Consider the following 17,390-nt stretch of genomic DNA (forward strand, 5'->3'; position numbering starts at 1 on the left):
TTTTGTCAAAAGTGAGCTGAATACAGCAGCATGAAACATATCCCGCCTGTATTCTTAGCTTCAGGTATTCAGATTTGTACTGAATCTGCATATTTGTTTTTGAGCCATCAGTGTGACCTGAAATATGCAGTGACAACCCCACTTTTCATCTTAAGGGTATAGTAAATAGTTAAACAGTAGATGTCTCTAACATGTACCTTCAGAATAAATTCTATTAACATTCACTCAAGCATGACAGTCAGTGTATATCAGATATACTGCATTATAGTTGACTTGGTGCATACCCGTAATACATGGCATATTTTACTTACATTTTTTATGTATTAAAGAACTAAAATTATTAAAGTCAGACAGGAGACAAGCATGGAATAAAAAAGATCAACAGAAGAGGAAAATACTATGGAGTTTTTATAATAGCATGAGTAGCTTGTTTGAAATGTATGTGGTGAATTGAAAGAGAGAGATATTTGTGCCTCAAATTAGAAATCAGACAGACAGCGTACTTCAACACACAAAAATGTACACATAACCCACAAACAGTAATAAAAATGCAAATACCCCAAGCAGTTCCCATTTTTCATTAATTGAATCCACTTTTTCAAGGAGATCATTTGGTAGTAAAACACCACTTTTCTTCAGAGCTTCAACCTTACTAAGCAGTTCCATCTTTTTCGGGTGCCTGATTGACATTTCTACATTGTATCTCTAAAATGAAAAGAAATAGATAGCATTAGCTACTGTGAAGAGTTTTCTTTATAAGAAATTAAACTTTAATTCTATGTGCCCAGTTATGATCACGCTCACTGTGCTTTTTTTTAAATTTTCTTTTTTAAGCACACAACCTTCTCCTTACATATCATAAGAGATTTAGGTACCAAGCACGTAGCCTTCTGGGTGACGTATCTATGCAGGCAGTTAGCAATTGATTACATATAGTAAGATTCGCTCACTCACAATATGCACTTGTACAGTAATAGTCACTAACACTCTCTCATCTGACGCTTGATCTGCCTTTGTCTCATTCAAGTCAGCGGTATCTTATTTTTCAAATGTGCTACTTCAGCAAGTAACACTGAGGCTCTCCATTGTAAAAAAAAAACCCAACCAAACAAAAACACCAAAAAACCACCACAGAAATAATTTCATAATTATGTTTCCCATAGAGTTTATTTCTTCTCTATCTCATTGTGAATTCTGTCTCATATATGGGCCTGAAATGCTATTATATGTGAAAACATGAGAGTTTCACTTTAGAAAAACAGTTAGACATAAAACTCCCTTACAACACAGTACCAGTAACTTGATTTTTATTGCATCAACCAACAGGAGCAGTGAAATGGCACACAAACAAGAACAGCAACAAAGCTCGTACAGTCCAATAGTTTCTTCAAGTTGAAACTACCTTTTATTTCCTGCATTGGGGTTTTTTTTGCTTTTAAAAAAAAAAAACCAAAACCAAAAAACAAAACAGAGAAAACAGGAAGAAAAACAGAAGCTTCCTTCAAAATTCCTTTAATACGACTTTCTAAATATTTTAGCTGTATATTAGTTATATACTCTATAAAAACACATGCTAATCTACAGACACATTGGCAAATAAATCTCTTTAAAACCTGTATTCTCTGAAAACCTGAATTAAGTATTAAATATAATAGTTACTATAGGGATTAACTATGTTTTTGTAGCTGGTACAGTAAATACAAAAATAAAATTTAACACACAGGCACCCACTCGTATACATACCCTACATACAGTTAAGCCAATTCCCTCTTAGGCAGAAAACACTCATAGAAATAGAACTTCTGATAGAGCCAAAAATGCACCTTTTACTGAAAGAGGAGATTTCAGCACGTATTCTTACAAAGGTGTTTACAAGACATACATAAATTATGCATAGCTATTAGCAAATTGTATTCTAAACATTAAGCTTTCTTTGCTTTATATTCAGCCAAGAAAACTGCTATAGCAGCTCATACTGAAAATGTTAATAACTGGGCTAAGTATAAAAAATTAAACTAGAATAAGGAATGTTTAAAACATGGGTGCCTGTGCCAGATCCAAGAACATGCTCTGTAGGAAAACAAAGCAAAAATACAATTGGAGACAGCTTAAAGAAAATAATAAAGGTGTGAAATCACTGTTTCAGCTAACAGGTCCTCCGCATTTCCATGCATATGTTTGCATATTGTTAGTTTCATATTTTAATCTCTCATTTACACAACACATGCACATCATTTGTATTATGTAAACTTCAGCAAATATTAGTCATTTGTGGATCATAGAGCAAATGTTTTAAATGAGGTGATTTAAACCATTTCTCATTATTAATGAACACTGATCAGGTGTCTGCGTATCCAAAATTACATGAATATGCATAGTAAAAAACAAGGAATTGTTTATAAAGAACTTGCCTTTTGATACTTGGTGTACTGCGGCTAAGGATTTAGAAATGTACAACTGTAGGTATCAACCAGGTTTGGCACTAGGGAACTGGATCCGCCAAGAGGCAACACCATTTTATTGGACTAAAATGTTCAACAAGTACGCTTCTTGGTCCTGTATTATTGCCTTTTCAGCTAGAATGGTTACTGGAGGAGATTACAATCTTCTTTATGTAATCTGATTTCTATTTAAAGATGATATAGCTGAAAAGGATTTGCATAATTATTTCCATAAGTACATGTAATATCAAGGGGAATCCAGAGTCCAATTTGCTAGGCGCTGAAATCGAGTTCGCGCGACTCCCTTTCTTTTGTCAAGTGAATTAATAGACTGAGGGAGTCCTCTAGCTGTGTGACACTGGTGCAGGCACAGCTAGTTAATACTCGTCACCTGCTCCGGGCTGGCAGTTGCTGCTGCCCGGACTGGGGCTGGGTGTGTTCCTGGACAGCGCAGGACTGAGGAAGAAATAAAATACGTTGCGTGTCTCGTAACTACTGTCCTCTTGCTAACATAGAAACAGAAGACGTTTCATTTAATTTTGGACTAGATAAAATAATTCAGTGCAGCATAATCCAAATAGTGTGACAGGTGTTATAAAAGGTTATTACATTAAAAAATAAATACGCTAGATTTTATGTACGTGCTCTGTCTTTGTCACCGTGTAACCTACTGTATAAACAAGCATGATGAAAGTGCTGATTGATAGAAAATGCATTATACTGTAACTGTAAAAGATGAAAGAATTTAGTTTGTCATTAGATGTATTGGTATGTGTCTGAGAATCAGTATTGTTTCACTCCTGGATATTTAACATGCAGTGTGTATTTTAAGTTAAGGGAAAAGCTTAATGTACAGGAGGTACAGTTTGAGAACTGATAGCATGAGATGCTATTGCTAATGCTATTTTTTAATCCATTAAACACCTACACTCTAAGCAGTTGCATGGGAAAATTAGCTACCAGCTCTATCAGTGCTGCACAACCCTATTCTGGTAGGACTACTTAATCCTGTGGTGAGAAGATAATTTAATCTTCAGATTCATTCTTTCCTCAGCTTTAAGTGAGCAAAGGCTGCTCCATTGTGACAGTCTGTGGATGCTATGATATAGATTACTGTTTAATAGCCAAAAAATGAGATTAAGAAAGTTAAAGTCACAGGTTCCTCGCAACCGCCACGATAATAAATAAATGAGTAACATTTAATTTCCCACAACACCTGTCATATTAAAAAACTGGGGAAAAAACTCCAAAGAACAACAGACTGGAAAAACTGCAAAATATTTACAGCATGATTAGCTGTGTGCATGCATGGCTGGTTTTGTGTTTCTGAAGCCACTCAAAAGAAATCCAAAACATTGTTATGTAAGTTAAATAATTTTGGCTTTCTATTCCTTCTCACTCAATGCGATCAATATTTTTCAAAGGACAAATAGTGGAATTTAAAAAAAGGCAGTAGCATTTATCCGTGAGTAAGTCTGGCAAAAAAATTTAAACCACGAGGAGTTGAATTCCAAAACAAAGCAAGTTAAAACCTTACTTCTCCTGATAAAAATATTCTAAGAAATCCAGACAGGCTTGATTAAGACACATTTTTGGACACTTTATACTAAACTGTGCCTTTTTTTTTCTCCTTTTTTTTTTCTTTTTTTCCTTTTTTTTTCTTTCTTTTTCTTTTTTTTTTTCCTTTAAAAAATTATATAAAACATTTTTTTTGTGTGAAAAATCACACCCGAAAATTCTGCCCAAATGGAGACTGGAACAATGCCTTGTAACAGTGTTAATTGTCACCATGGAAACCAGAAGAATAAGCCATTTTGAAACTGGTATAGAAGGCACACATTGAGCAACTCAAGCATTTTTCAGCCTCCCTCAGTGTTAAGGAACAAGATGCCTAGTCACTGAGAGGTCAGAGAAAGAAATCATCATGAAAGGTTCGTAGATGTGCACTGTCTGGTAAACAATAAAAAAATCTGTACACAGTTAACAACTCGGTAAGACTGCGCACTGCATCTTTCAGAAAGAGAAACACCACAAAAAGATGATCAGGACTGGGGTGCGGATTCCACCCCTCCAGCAAAACTTTAGGGCAATATTATGCGAACCTTGCCCCTAAAGCTCCCTGGGAATTCTGTTGTTGTAATAAAACTTCAGAAGAGGAAAGAAAAAAAAAAAAAGCCTGCATGATGGAATTCAAAATAATGCTCTAAAAGCACACAGAGAGATTAAGACATCCATTGTAAGACTTTTGTATGGTGCTTCTGTTGGTTATAGTGAAAAGAGACCAGACATACTGAACACACAGTGGAGCTATGGCTACGAAGTACAGAAGAATTAAGCCAGCGAACTTTCTCCATTATTGGAATAAGGGTGTGCTATTTGTAGATGTTCTGCATTCCATCATTCACATACGAACAAAGTATCTTCAGTCAAACGGCACTGTATGATATACAACTGCGATCAGGACCGAGTGACCTGCAATTTTAGTTTTACCTGGATTGGATCTTCACATTTTAAAAACTTGCCTTTTGGGATGTTTCGACTGCGGCAGACCCAAATGCATACACACACACGTTCAGTGTCTGTATGCGCATGCATAGTCAGTGTTGGCACACATTTGCAAAACATACTGCATGCACAAAATTGAGTAAAGAATACCCTGCAAGTAAACGCACCAAATATACATAGAAACATATAGCAATGCGCATATAGCAATATTTGTCCATCTTCTCTTCACACACATTCTCACTTTGCTTTCTGGATAATGTTTGCACTCTTCATGCTAGGCTTCATGGTGGCCCCTTAGGAAGCCCATGCCTAATGCCATTCAGTGATGAACAAAGAGTCTTTTTATTCCAAAGTCCAGGGTCCAAAGCTCAGCTGTATACAAGCAAAGTGAAGGAATCTGCTAGAGGCCAGCCTACCCTTCACAATAGCTCTTAATGCTTCTACCTTTTTGGTACTATCAGTGTGAAACATTTTAGAAACCATCCAGAAGCTTGGTTATATTTCTTACACTGTCGATAGCACTAGAACCTCTGGACAACATTCAAGATCTGGGCCGAGCGATCTGTCTAGATAAATAGCAGTTGCTGTTTCTTGCAAACTTCATGTATTTCACTATTAGCAATTTATGGCAAATAATTGCACAGGGAAATTATAAAGACTCCTACAATTGTCCTTGTAAATTAATAATAGGCTTTCTTGATTGGGATAAATTTGCTGCTGAGCCTTTGGAAAAATTAAAAAGTGCAATGTCATTTAAAATTGCCAGAACTCACACAGCAAATTACATCTGAGGTTAAGAATCAGTTTTTCCTCTTCTAGTTTATTCCATTTGCATGATCTGGAAATCATATTACATTGGCTATGTATTGTTAATTGGACATAGATTGCATTATCTTTAATATAAATCAAACTACAAATATTAAAATGAATTGCAAATTCTCTAATAGAAGATCATAAAACAATCTTTTTTAAGTATCTCCCATTAATAATTTAATTCCAATTATATCACTCAGAAAACTCAAGAAGGAGAGCGCCAACTTATTTCCATTTGCTTTTTTCCCCTGCAAATAAGCACAACAGTGCAATATGGATTTGTGTGGGAGCGCATGTGCGTATGGGTGCATGCCTGCAAAACAAAACAAATCTTAGCGCTTTTCTCTTAAACCCCTGCAGACACCTTGCTTTTTTGTTTCAGAAAGTAGCAAATGCGGATTACACTTCTGCTACGCATCCCTTTCTGTGGCAGCTGGAGAAATAAACACGTTGAAAGAAATATTAAGTAACTTCATGAACTAAATTTTGCCTACATTAAAAAATTATGCAGCTGGTACCCATTGTTCTGCCTTTTTTTTAAGGAAGGTGATCCCAACCCTTTAAATTTTACTATAAATGTAATATCTTTTTGAAGACTTTGTATGCCCTTTAATGAATTTATATTAAATATTTAATACTGTTTAGGGCATATCCACTACTACCAAAAACAGCTATATTCCCAGCAGTCCCACTGTTTCAGGCAGAGGGCTTGATTGATCCTCCTAGCCTGAATTGAGTAGAATGAAAAGAAGCAGTTGGAAAATAGCTGCAATCATTTAATGCAGATGACCTCTGACAGGCTCACAGCTCTTCTATCTGAACAGAAATTTGCATGGGGTCTCTGTGCAGAGGAACAATGTAACCTAAATGGTAGACAATCTTTATTCTAATGAAGTGGGTGTCAAGGTCAATGTAAAACTGCAATGATAAATGGTGCACCACTAGGCAAGAGAAGTTGCATAGGCATTGTAGTGCTTTCACATTAATTGAAGGCTGAAATGCACTGAGTGAAAGCACAAGACTCTCTTTTCACCATAATGTGTTAATGCACAAATGTTTAAATGTTTTATTCAAGCCCCTAGCCTGTTGGCACAAATCTTATTGCAAACAAAAATACAATAGTTGGCCAATAACCAGAAAAATAGAACTTTTTATTAGCTTGCCTTATTTCTTGAATCCCTAACAACTTCCACAATCTACTCAGAGCACCAAAAGAATAACAAGTCTCCAGACACCTAATGTAATTCCCATGATCCTTTTTCTATTTAGGATATCTGTCTTTAATTAGTTCCAAACAAGCAAGCCTTTAGACAACTCTTCATTAGATACCATTCCCAATGAACAAACTGCGAGAAGAAAAGTCATGCTTCAATATTATTATTTCCTAGATTCCAAGTTTTCTTTTAGTATATAGTTAACATCTCCAGGTGCCTTTTGTTCTCAGTAAGAATTAGACCAGTAAAACTGGGTTTTGTGATGCAAAGAGTTGTGTGCCTAGAGTGGGGACTAAACTACAATCTGGTATTGTGGCTTTGTCAAAACTGCAATACAACTATAATTATAGTACTTCATCAGTCGATCAAGCAATTTGTAGAAGGCAGTACATTTTGTCTTATAAAAATGAGGAGGACAGTAAGCTGCTTTTTAAAATCCTGAGCTGCTTAAGCTTGTTAAGGGTATATTGTTTGCTAATACACTCATTAGCAGCCAAGCATTTTAACTTCATCAATTAAACGGGAAATGGTGGTGTACCATTAGTTTCACAAAATGCTAAAATACAGATAGCAGGCTACGGCTAAGAATTTTAGAAAATTTATTTTCACCTGCAAGCTGCATTATACACTTCAAAAGGGTTTGTGTGCAGCGACACACACATTGGGGGGGGGGGGAGTGTCTGTGCATGAATGTAGGTGGTGAAAGCCCTGCTTATAGTTGTGAAGCTAATTATATATATACACATATACACCCACTTAAAACTTCCCAGGTCCCATAAGGATTGCTGCTGAAGCACAGCGTCATTTCTTGACACCGATGAACATTTACTCATCTGAGTAATCCCAAGGATGACAGAAGTTTATTCCTGTGAACAACTAACAGCTCTCCTGGATAACTAACGGGTTCGCAATATGGATGATAAATTTTGAATATTTATCAGCCTTTATAGTTTTAGGCTCTTCTGTGCAAATAGATGTTAACAATACGATTGCAGTTATTAGACAAGGAGCTATAGCTTGTTACTAATTAAGAGGATCTGCAGTACTTTCAGTTTCTGGGAGGCTGTGAGTGGCACGTACTGTATAACGCCATTTCTATTTTACAACTCGCCTGTGCAAGGGAATTTTCCATACGGAAATCAGTCTTCAGGATACTGCAATTCAGAGAATAAAGTGGGGGGGGGGGGCGAGAGGGAGGGAGAAGTATAGTGTAAAGGGAAAAAAAAAAAAATCCACGTTACTGATGAAACTGTTTAAAAAACTGTACAGCTTCATCTGTGTGTGATTTGTCAGGTCTGAAGCTTTGACGTGCCCAAGGGGCAGACCCCAGCGGGGAGTAGGCTGCAGAGCTAAATAGCTGTGAAAGAAGTCTTAATGTAGGATGGAATTCAAACTAACCTTGACATGACCTCGGGAAAAATATGCAAAAAGTAAAATGAATGCACTCTGCAAGATACATCCTAATTTTGTGGCCGAGCTGGTTAGTTTCACAAACATAACTGGGACTTGAAAAGCAAAATAAAATGCGAGGAAAAAGGGGAAACTTCGGAATTCAGAGTAAAAACTTAAGCGGGCATGGGGTGTTGCTGTGGAGGCATATGAACCATTTGGAAACAATCCAAATAAAAACCAACACCGAACAATATTGTTGTCAGCCTGTCTATTCAGGAAAATTGTTTTTTTAGGTTGAATATAAATGACACAAAGCCAAGATTACATCATTGCATTACAAAGTCTGTTGTGGCTTTTAGCCGAACAAGCCCCATGGATCTACTGGCTGATGGCAGTAATTCAGTAAGAAGTTTTAAGGACTTCTCTTTTTTTTTAAGCGTCATTACTCTAAACATAGAGGAATTTTGTTTAAATACTGATTATTTAAATTTTTTTAATCCACATCCCTGCGTTTGTTCTGTAAGCTTACCACTTCATACAAACAATAAAAATTTGAGTGGGTATCTTAAGTCTTGATTTGGCTTTATTATGCATTTTGCCTGTCTTGCTCAGTGTTCAGTTAAGCAGGAAGACATCCACCTTAATGCAACAGCCAAGAACTGGCTAATTCACTAGATATATGGAAATTTTAATTGAGTGTCAACTTGTGTTGAAATTCAATACCATTACCTTCAGAATGCAATTTTGTAGCAATACCAGTTATTTACTACACTATTAACCAGATTTTACCTATAATTAGATTGCTAAGAACATGTAGCCAAACTACAGCCGCTTGAAATCATATAGCGAGAGTAATCAAGTCTCAGATGCATGAGATTCCACTTGATCTACAAACTGCCACCCACCTACAAATAAAGACAAACCCTGGCAGATGATGGTAGAACACGGTCCTACCATACAGGGTATAGTGCGGTTCGGGTAAGGCCACAGAGCTGGTGTACTTCATGTTATAACAAACTATCGATCTCGTAAACTATGTGTTTTGCTGATATCTTTGGCTGATACCTGAAAGAACTTCTGAGATTCACCTTGCATTGCTCGCAACAACACTGTTAGAGCTTTGAGGGTTTTTTCACACCTTGCACCAGAGGTGTGACTTTTGGCACAGACTAATAGAGACGCAAGCAACACACATGCTTAAAATATCAAATGTGGACTTAGCTTAATTTACATTTCCTTAGTTGGCTGGAGAATAATAGATATTAAATAAATAAAAAACAGCGCTCTTTAGGAATTAATAACTACTATACTTCCGCGTTTGTGCTCAGGTATATTTATTGAGGGAAAAACCACAAAGTAAGGGAGATACCAAAACACTGGTGTAGACTGCAGTTAGCCCATTACTGAGCAGAAAATGTATTTGATGGCAGAGAAACTGTTTGGCCTGCAAACAAAAAGGTGGAGTTGCAGCTCCATCTTTGGCTGGATATTCTGCAATGCTGACCCTACCTGTATCAAATCTCATATAGCTACATATTTACATTTACATTTTTACAAAATAAAATACACCAATGTAAGATTATGGAGATTTTTTCAAGAAGATAATCAAAGAAAGTAATTTATAACCTGTTATCCTCCCCTATGCTAAGCTTTGCCTGCTTTTGCAGTATGCATGAAACATAAAATTGGAACTCCTCTACACAAAGATTTAATTCCAAATGCATTGACTATTGTCAGGCTGTGTGTTACAGGTATCATTCTATTTTGAAATGGATGTTCCTGCGCATTTATCTTTCACAGACTGGCTCTTCTGAAGTCCTTACTCCGTTGTTACTCAGACAGAATGCTAATGGTGGTCAGTAATAGCCTCCCATGAGTGAAGTCTGACTGAAAATCGACAAATAAATTATCCTCTCTTCTAGCAAGGCCTACTGGGATATGTCTGAGGGTAGAATACCTCTGGATCCTTCTTCTTCCCTATTTGCTATACTGTTTCATGGGAGAAGAGGTTCCCCACTGCAAAAAGAGACAAATGGGTATCTAAGTTCCTCAGACAGAACTCAAAGTCTCCATCAAAAGACAGGAGAATCCACAAAGATCAGTACACCCACCATTTAAGGCACAGTGGCTTTTGTAATCCACATTACTAGACCTCCTCAACTGTGAGAAAAGAAAATGATCCTTGGTCTGCAGTGACAGCCCTGCGATCTCTGCAGGCTGGTGAGCCACCTCGAGTTAAGACCAGACAGACTCTGCGGCTAGCTTGCTCAGTCTCTAGCCTCAGAACACGTGGATCTGAGTTCCCATGACCTGTAGTATCCAGGGTAACAACATGATCTTTAACGTATTTGGACTTTTTTCTACCCAACAGAACTTACACCTGTTTGAGGGCCTATCTAGGGGCTGATCAGAAAAAAGTACTGACAGCAGATTTCTCAATTTGCCCCAAAGTTATAATGAAAAATGTCATTTTTATTTTAAATGCACATCCTGTACTCTATTAAGTATAGTGAAAGTTAATAGTTTTTATAATGTGCTGTTTGATTTGTTCCTTATTATTTCCCTTGAGTCACATCAAAGCTGGCACCCACAGCAGGTCCACTAGGAGTGCTAGAACATCTCCACTGATTATTTAAACCACTCACAATCACCGCAGTTCCTTTTAGAGCAATACCATTGCAACATTCCGCATCAAAACTATAGTTAAAACATGTTAAAAATAAAGTTATATAGTTAAATACTTATTATCATCTCCAGAGAGATATATCCTGAACCCTTCAAGTGACACAGAAGATAATAACTACTCACTTTTCCAGTACAAATTTAATGTTATTAAAACAAAAGGTTAAAGTTAGCATCCCAACGCCATTATCTGTGTTAACAGTGGGCGAATCTCATTTTATACTGAATTTTATAAATTCTTAAGAACTCAGTATTTCATTTTTATATTATTCTGGGAAAAACATAGTATTTTTATAACAGAAGAAAAAATACTCGAATTGAAAAGTTATTTTTATGATCAACTACAAACCGCTTTCAAGAGCAAATTTATAATGGAACTGCTGACACAGCCTAAACTATGGCTGTGTGAACGCTGTAGAAACGGCTATTTCAGAAAACATTTTTAGCATTAGGAGAAGTCCAACTTTGTTTAAACCTGAACTTATTTTTTTACAATAGCAAGTAATGTTAACAGCATGCTGAAAATGTTAAGGCTAAGTGTACAGTGTCAAAATAGATTGAATCTCTCTGAAAACTGGAAATTCAAGCTTTTTAAACATAATCCAGATGTTTGGCTTTTAATCACATTTCAAGAAAGAGGAAACTTATGCAATACAAAATTCATACATGCATATTTCATTAGTGCCTTTCCTATCACTGAATTAAAAATTTCTAACATATGTTTTCCTCAAACAGATAATGTTTTAAATTAGAAGAGTTGGCAAGAAGTTGTACACCTCACAAATGTCATTGAATTATTTTAACATGGGAAGAAAATATTTCATTTTTTACGGTATTAACAGCTTTGATAGCAAATGCTGCAGCAGTGATCATTTTTTGCCTTATCAATAGGAAGTTCCAATAGTCCCTGAAACAAACTAAGCATCTAAGGATAACTGAACAGCAAGAACCAACAACTGGCCTTCTTCAGAATATCTGAGACTGACAGCACCCTGATGGACCTATGGGTATTTAACACAGATGCTTTTTCTCTTCATCACGGGTGATCGAAACAGCATAATGCTGTGCCCAGGCAGCTTCTTTAGCAAAAGCCAGACTACTTTGAAGGCGGAAAAACTTCTTCCAAGATGTATTTAAATTCTAGAACGCTTAACAACACCACTATATTTGCTGAATGACATTTAAAGGACTATATCAGTGTGGCCATTGTTCCTAAAAGCTAACATACATGATAAATTATATGATTTTTTTTTAACCTCCGGAGTCTTAGAAAATTAGACTCTGAGTACATTTCTCAAAATGGACTTTCTGAATGTAATAATATTTTAATATATTATATCATTTAAGACCAAAAAACCCTAAGCAATAAAAATAAGAGGAACTATCACAGATATAATGGGAAAAGAAAAGGGAAAAAGACCAAAAAATCCTGCTTCTGGCCACCTGCCCATTGCATGGGACTTGCTCTTTAAGACCCTTGTAACTTCCGAGGAGTACGTGAAGTGTGATCATGAACATGCGATGTGATGGGGTGAGACGTTACTATGAACTCCAGTTCTGTGCAGAAATGTTGAAAACAAAACAATCCTGGACACGCCGAAAGACAGTTTCTATGTATCTCCAACAGCTGCTGTGCCTAGGAGAGATACTTAGCCTCTTTCCAAATGGCCACCAGCAAGGGGATGCCTAATGCAGCCTGTTACAGGCAGGCTCAAGCTTGCCATTCCTATGCTCCAAACAGTTGCAGAGTAGCAACAGTCCTGTGAAGGGGAGAAATACTATTCTCAATTTAAAATGGGAAACTGAGATACAGATGGATGCTGTGTCCAGTGACAGTGAAGATCTCTGATGTGGGAACACAAGTCTCTTGTGATCCGCTCCAGCATTTTGTCCAGCAGAATATATTGTCTGAGCTCAGAACTACTTAACATTGTTTCACGCTGGACTGAAAAAAAATGAATTATTGTACTTATCATACATTTTAGTCATTGTAGAAAATACTGCAGCTCTAAATCTATAAATCTGTATTTTTACAAGACATTTAGGAACCAACACTAATAGTTCCCTTTAAAAGAATACATGAATGCAGTGACACTGAGCTCATTTTGTCTACTGAACAACTAGTGAGATAGAAACAAAAGAAACTTTTCCTCTGTTTCTTTCCATTTCCCTGATTTCAGGTGTCTGTTTCCAAGGATTTATGCTGCTGCTAAATGTGAACTCTGTTATTTGCTGGCATGATGAAAGCTGAAAGCTTCTTCTCATCTCTAATGGCATTCTGCCAAAATATTCTCTGACAAAACTTGGGCTGATTCACAGATCAGAAGTTCAAGAAATTGTCATAATCTAACCTCGCCACTTGTATAAAATGTGCCATAGTCTTACCTTCTCTTCCTATATTAAGGTCTCAGCTTTCTGGCAATCTTTTGATATTGCATCCAGCCCTGATTTAAAGAAGCAGATGACGGAAAATTCATAGCATTCCTTCATGAGATGATAAATAACTAGCTTCCTTCACTGTTAGAAACTGCATGGCTTGTTTCTAGTTTGAATTTGTTTAATTTTAACTTCCAGCTGTTTTATCTTCTTATACCTTTGCCAATAGCTTGAATGTGAAAGCATTTGTTAGCACAAGACGTTACTACAAGAATAAAACATGACACCAGATGACTTGCATTGATCTCAGGTTAACTCTGTTTGGTGTTTCTGGGATTACAAATTACAGAATCAAAACACAGAGAAGCAGAACAATTTTTGCAGAGGCTGGTGAACTCAAAATACACACACTTCGGACATTCTTAAGGCTCGATTCTTCCTAGAGCTGTCAGAAAGCTGATTTTCAATAACTTGGCCCTGATAAATGAAAAAAAATGCATTTAGATTTAAGTTGTCCTTATGGACAATATTGTCTGTACTCACATTTTGGCTTTTATTTATTAGGCTCTCCTTGTTCACGTAAAGATTTTTTTTTTCTGCTTCTATTCATGCTGGAGAGGAGGATGGGGAGCAGGAGAAGAAGACCATAGTAGCAGATGAAGAGGAAGATATTAAGGAGAATTTCACCCATAAGGAGAGTTATTTTCTAGTGCACACCACCAACTGCTCTAGATTCACCTCAGAAACTGTAAAGTTGAATGTGAAGTGATCTTGACAGACCGGGGAATCTGCCCTTTTGTGTTTAGCATTTTGTAATAAGCGTCTCTGAAAGCAGCACACAGCACGCCTGTATATTAATCAAACCTGTCTTTCAGCAATTAAAAAAAAAATTCTGTAAAGATACTGCAATGAAACTGTAAAAAAGAAAACCAACTGGATTTTAGAAAAAAACCCCACAAGTTTGTGTTGACTTATGTTGCCTCACTCTGTGCTCTAAGCAGACTGATAAACTGGTGACCATCGCATCGACATTCAAATCTATAGAACACTTGCAACATCAGTGGATTTTGAGACTGGTAAGTTATTGCTATTTTAATGTCTGAATTCTACGTAAAGAAGATGAAAAAGACATGTCTTGAAAATTGGAAAAGATATATGTGTATCTGAGAAGGAAAGAAATGCTTCAAAGTACCACAGCAGCAGGAAATATCAGGACACAAAGCCAGTAGTGAAGTAATACGAAGCAAATTCAGGATATTTTGAATCTACTTCAGCTGTAGTGAACACCAGGAAAGACATGAACTTTTGTCTTTCTGGCATTCTCTCAAGACATTCTGGTCCTGCTTTGTGGAAAGCCTATCCTGGTAGCCTTGCATGCCATGATAGCCGTCTGGCTGTTCAAATACAAATTGGAAAGATCTGTGCCTATTAAGAAAAGATAAATGCTTAAAGTAATGCATATTGATGTCTTCAACTTTAACTGTTGTCTGCCTGGTTAATGAATGTTTGTTATAATATGCTATATATGTAGGGAATTTAGTAATTCCAAAAAAAAGATGGAAAAATATAATAAAAAAACTGAGAAAAGGATGAAGGGTAAAGAACAAGATCCCATTGCTTATTCTGTGTCTTTCAGGTTTTTTAAGGAATACAGTCTATTGAGAATATCAGGGAAAATAAGTGACTTTGATTTTTATGGTGACAGAACTTTAATGAATGATATCTGCACTTCAGTGACATAAAGAAAGTAGTTTCACTTCTTAGTTTAAATGGCTGTACTTCCTTGCTAAACAATCCTTTTATAATTAGTGACAATTCCAAAAATAAAAAAAATATACTTTGTTGAATACTCCATGTTCCTAACATTACTACATTACCTTTTTCAAATCTACATCTGAGGCAACTATTTTTAGGTCATTTCGTTAGCTATTATGCTAGAGGTATAGTATGTTGTTATAGAACTGAAGTTTAAAGAAATTAAAGTAATGAATACATATTTTAGAACAGGCCATAGAGCTTTTGTACATTAAGCGACTACACTAGCACTACATTAACCCTATTAAAGGTAATTTTTCCAGCTCATTGGTGATTGGCATTTGGTACTGATATTTGAAGAATTGCCATTGCATTGATTTTATTCTTTGCCTCTTCAATAAAGTGCGGAAGAAGTGGCAGAGGTAGAAGTTAACTGTCTTTTGGTAAAGCCATTAAGCACTTAAGGAAAAGCTTTGAATATTTAAACCATCCAAAAATCTTTAAGGACATTTTATATGTTTTTAATTTTGCAACATTTTATAGGCTTGAAAAAGCCCCACTAGTATGAATACATTTACATTTGATTGGTACAACAAAAAAGACCAAGTTAAGATTACAAATGCCACATTTGCACTCACGGAATAACGCCACCTAACAACAGAAGTTTTGATAAATATTACCGTACACCCTTCTCAAAGACGTGAGTCAGGGTACAGGCTAACAACACAGTGTAGTAGGCCACCTGGTGGTCAAATTAGCTAATTATCCATTTTAAACCAACGCAAAATTAGAGGACCATACAAAGAGAAGATAATCATGAAAGAAATGCATAAACCCATCAACTAAAGCCTATTGGAACGATCGTAAGTATATATAAAAGAAAGTGTTTCTTCATCTTATCTTAGGTTTTCTGGGAGTGGTCACTGCTTGAGGCAGGATACCAAGGTTGACTGAGTAATGTTTTCTTGTGGTAAAAACAAGCAGCAGCTAAGTTCCTAGGCTTTTCCATGCTGCTTTATAAAATAAGGTTCCACAACAGGTCACTCTATCACACTATACCCCTCAGCTTCCTAGGCAAGTCCAGTCTAGGGACTGGATCAAAAAAACCCCATAACTGTTTTCCAGGAGCTTCTCAGGGAAGCTCTCTGGGTACACAAAAATATGTTGTCCAACACCACTACTTAAAAAGATGTAGGAACTAAAACTACTGTGCCCACAGATCTGGGTCCAAATGTCTTATAGCCACATACAAAGCAATGACAACAGGCATCAGTGCAAGCTATTGTTGACGCTGTACATTCAGACTCACAAAAGAAGGGAATATGAATTGTAAGGTCACTGCTGACTAGTGACAAGTAACTGAGATGCCTGAACAGATGAGTTAAGGTCAAAACTTCAGAAAGATCCTCAACTGTTGGATGACCTGACAGCTAGGGATCAGAACATGGGAGAGTGCCCGGTTTTGAGATGTACTCAATCAGAATCTGCTGGTGTTAAAATCTATAGTGCTAGAGTAACAAATTCTGCCCTGGCAGATTAAGTCAGCAAGCTAAAAGACATAGCTACAAAAAGAATTCAAAGACGCAGCAGTCCTGGAAGAACCGGGAAAAAGGACCATATGCTTCAGGAGGGAAGATTTTAGAAAGTGCTAGAGAGCAAAGCAGTATGCATGTGACTGGAAATGGTGGGTGTTCTGTGCTATTTTCAGTCTTATAAAACCATAAATATAAATATAAAAGCCTTTTCTCATAAGACCTCTACAGCAAATTTGCAAACAAATCATATGCATGATCTAACTGGTCTATGGTGATTTTAATCAAACCGAATGCCTAAACCATCAGCTCTCCCATCACTGTAGGTGTCCGCATTTGGAGGTTACACAGACAGTGAAGAGATGTTCAGAACACATATAGGCACCCATGAGCATAACAGCTTTTAAATGATGTGCAAGTTGTTATAGTAGTATATTTCTAGTGACTGGTTTGAAGGGAAGGAAACAGGGGAAATTGGTAGAAGATTCATTTTCTGGCATGAACTCACTTGGGTAAAGTGCAGGAAATATATTTCCTCACTGTTTAAACACACAGGGACAAACCAGAAAATTTAAACTACCATGTGAGCGTGCCTCAGCACCGAGGTCAAGATTTCCTACCTGCTGGTTTACCACGGCAATGAAGAGCACTGTCTGTGGGAATGGTTAGTCCACAGAGAA

General features: G+C 36.7%; 1 protein-coding gene across 5 annotated transcripts in view; it reads right to left on the reverse strand.

Moving 5' to 3' along the window:
* The window catches only part of AKAP6 (A-kinase anchoring protein 6), a 292,117-nt gene that overhangs the window by 52,137 nt on the left and 222,590 nt on the right, over window positions 1-17,390 (reverse strand). For all 5 annotated transcript variants that reach the window (XM_054199824.1, XM_054199826.1, XM_054199825.1 and 2 more), the window contains one exon: window positions 559-705. In XM_054199824.1, the coding sequence (XP_054055799.1) occupies window positions 559-705 (147 nt within the window). The remainder of the gene's footprint in view (window positions 1-558; window positions 706-17,390) is intronic.

The sequence above is a fragment of the Rissa tridactyla genome, chromosome 4 (genome assembly GCF_028500815.1).
Source record: "Rissa tridactyla isolate bRisTri1 chromosome 4, bRisTri1.patW.cur.20221130, whole genome shotgun sequence".
NCBI classification, from domain to species: domain Eukaryota; kingdom Metazoa; phylum Chordata; class Aves; order Charadriiformes; family Laridae; genus Rissa; species Rissa tridactyla.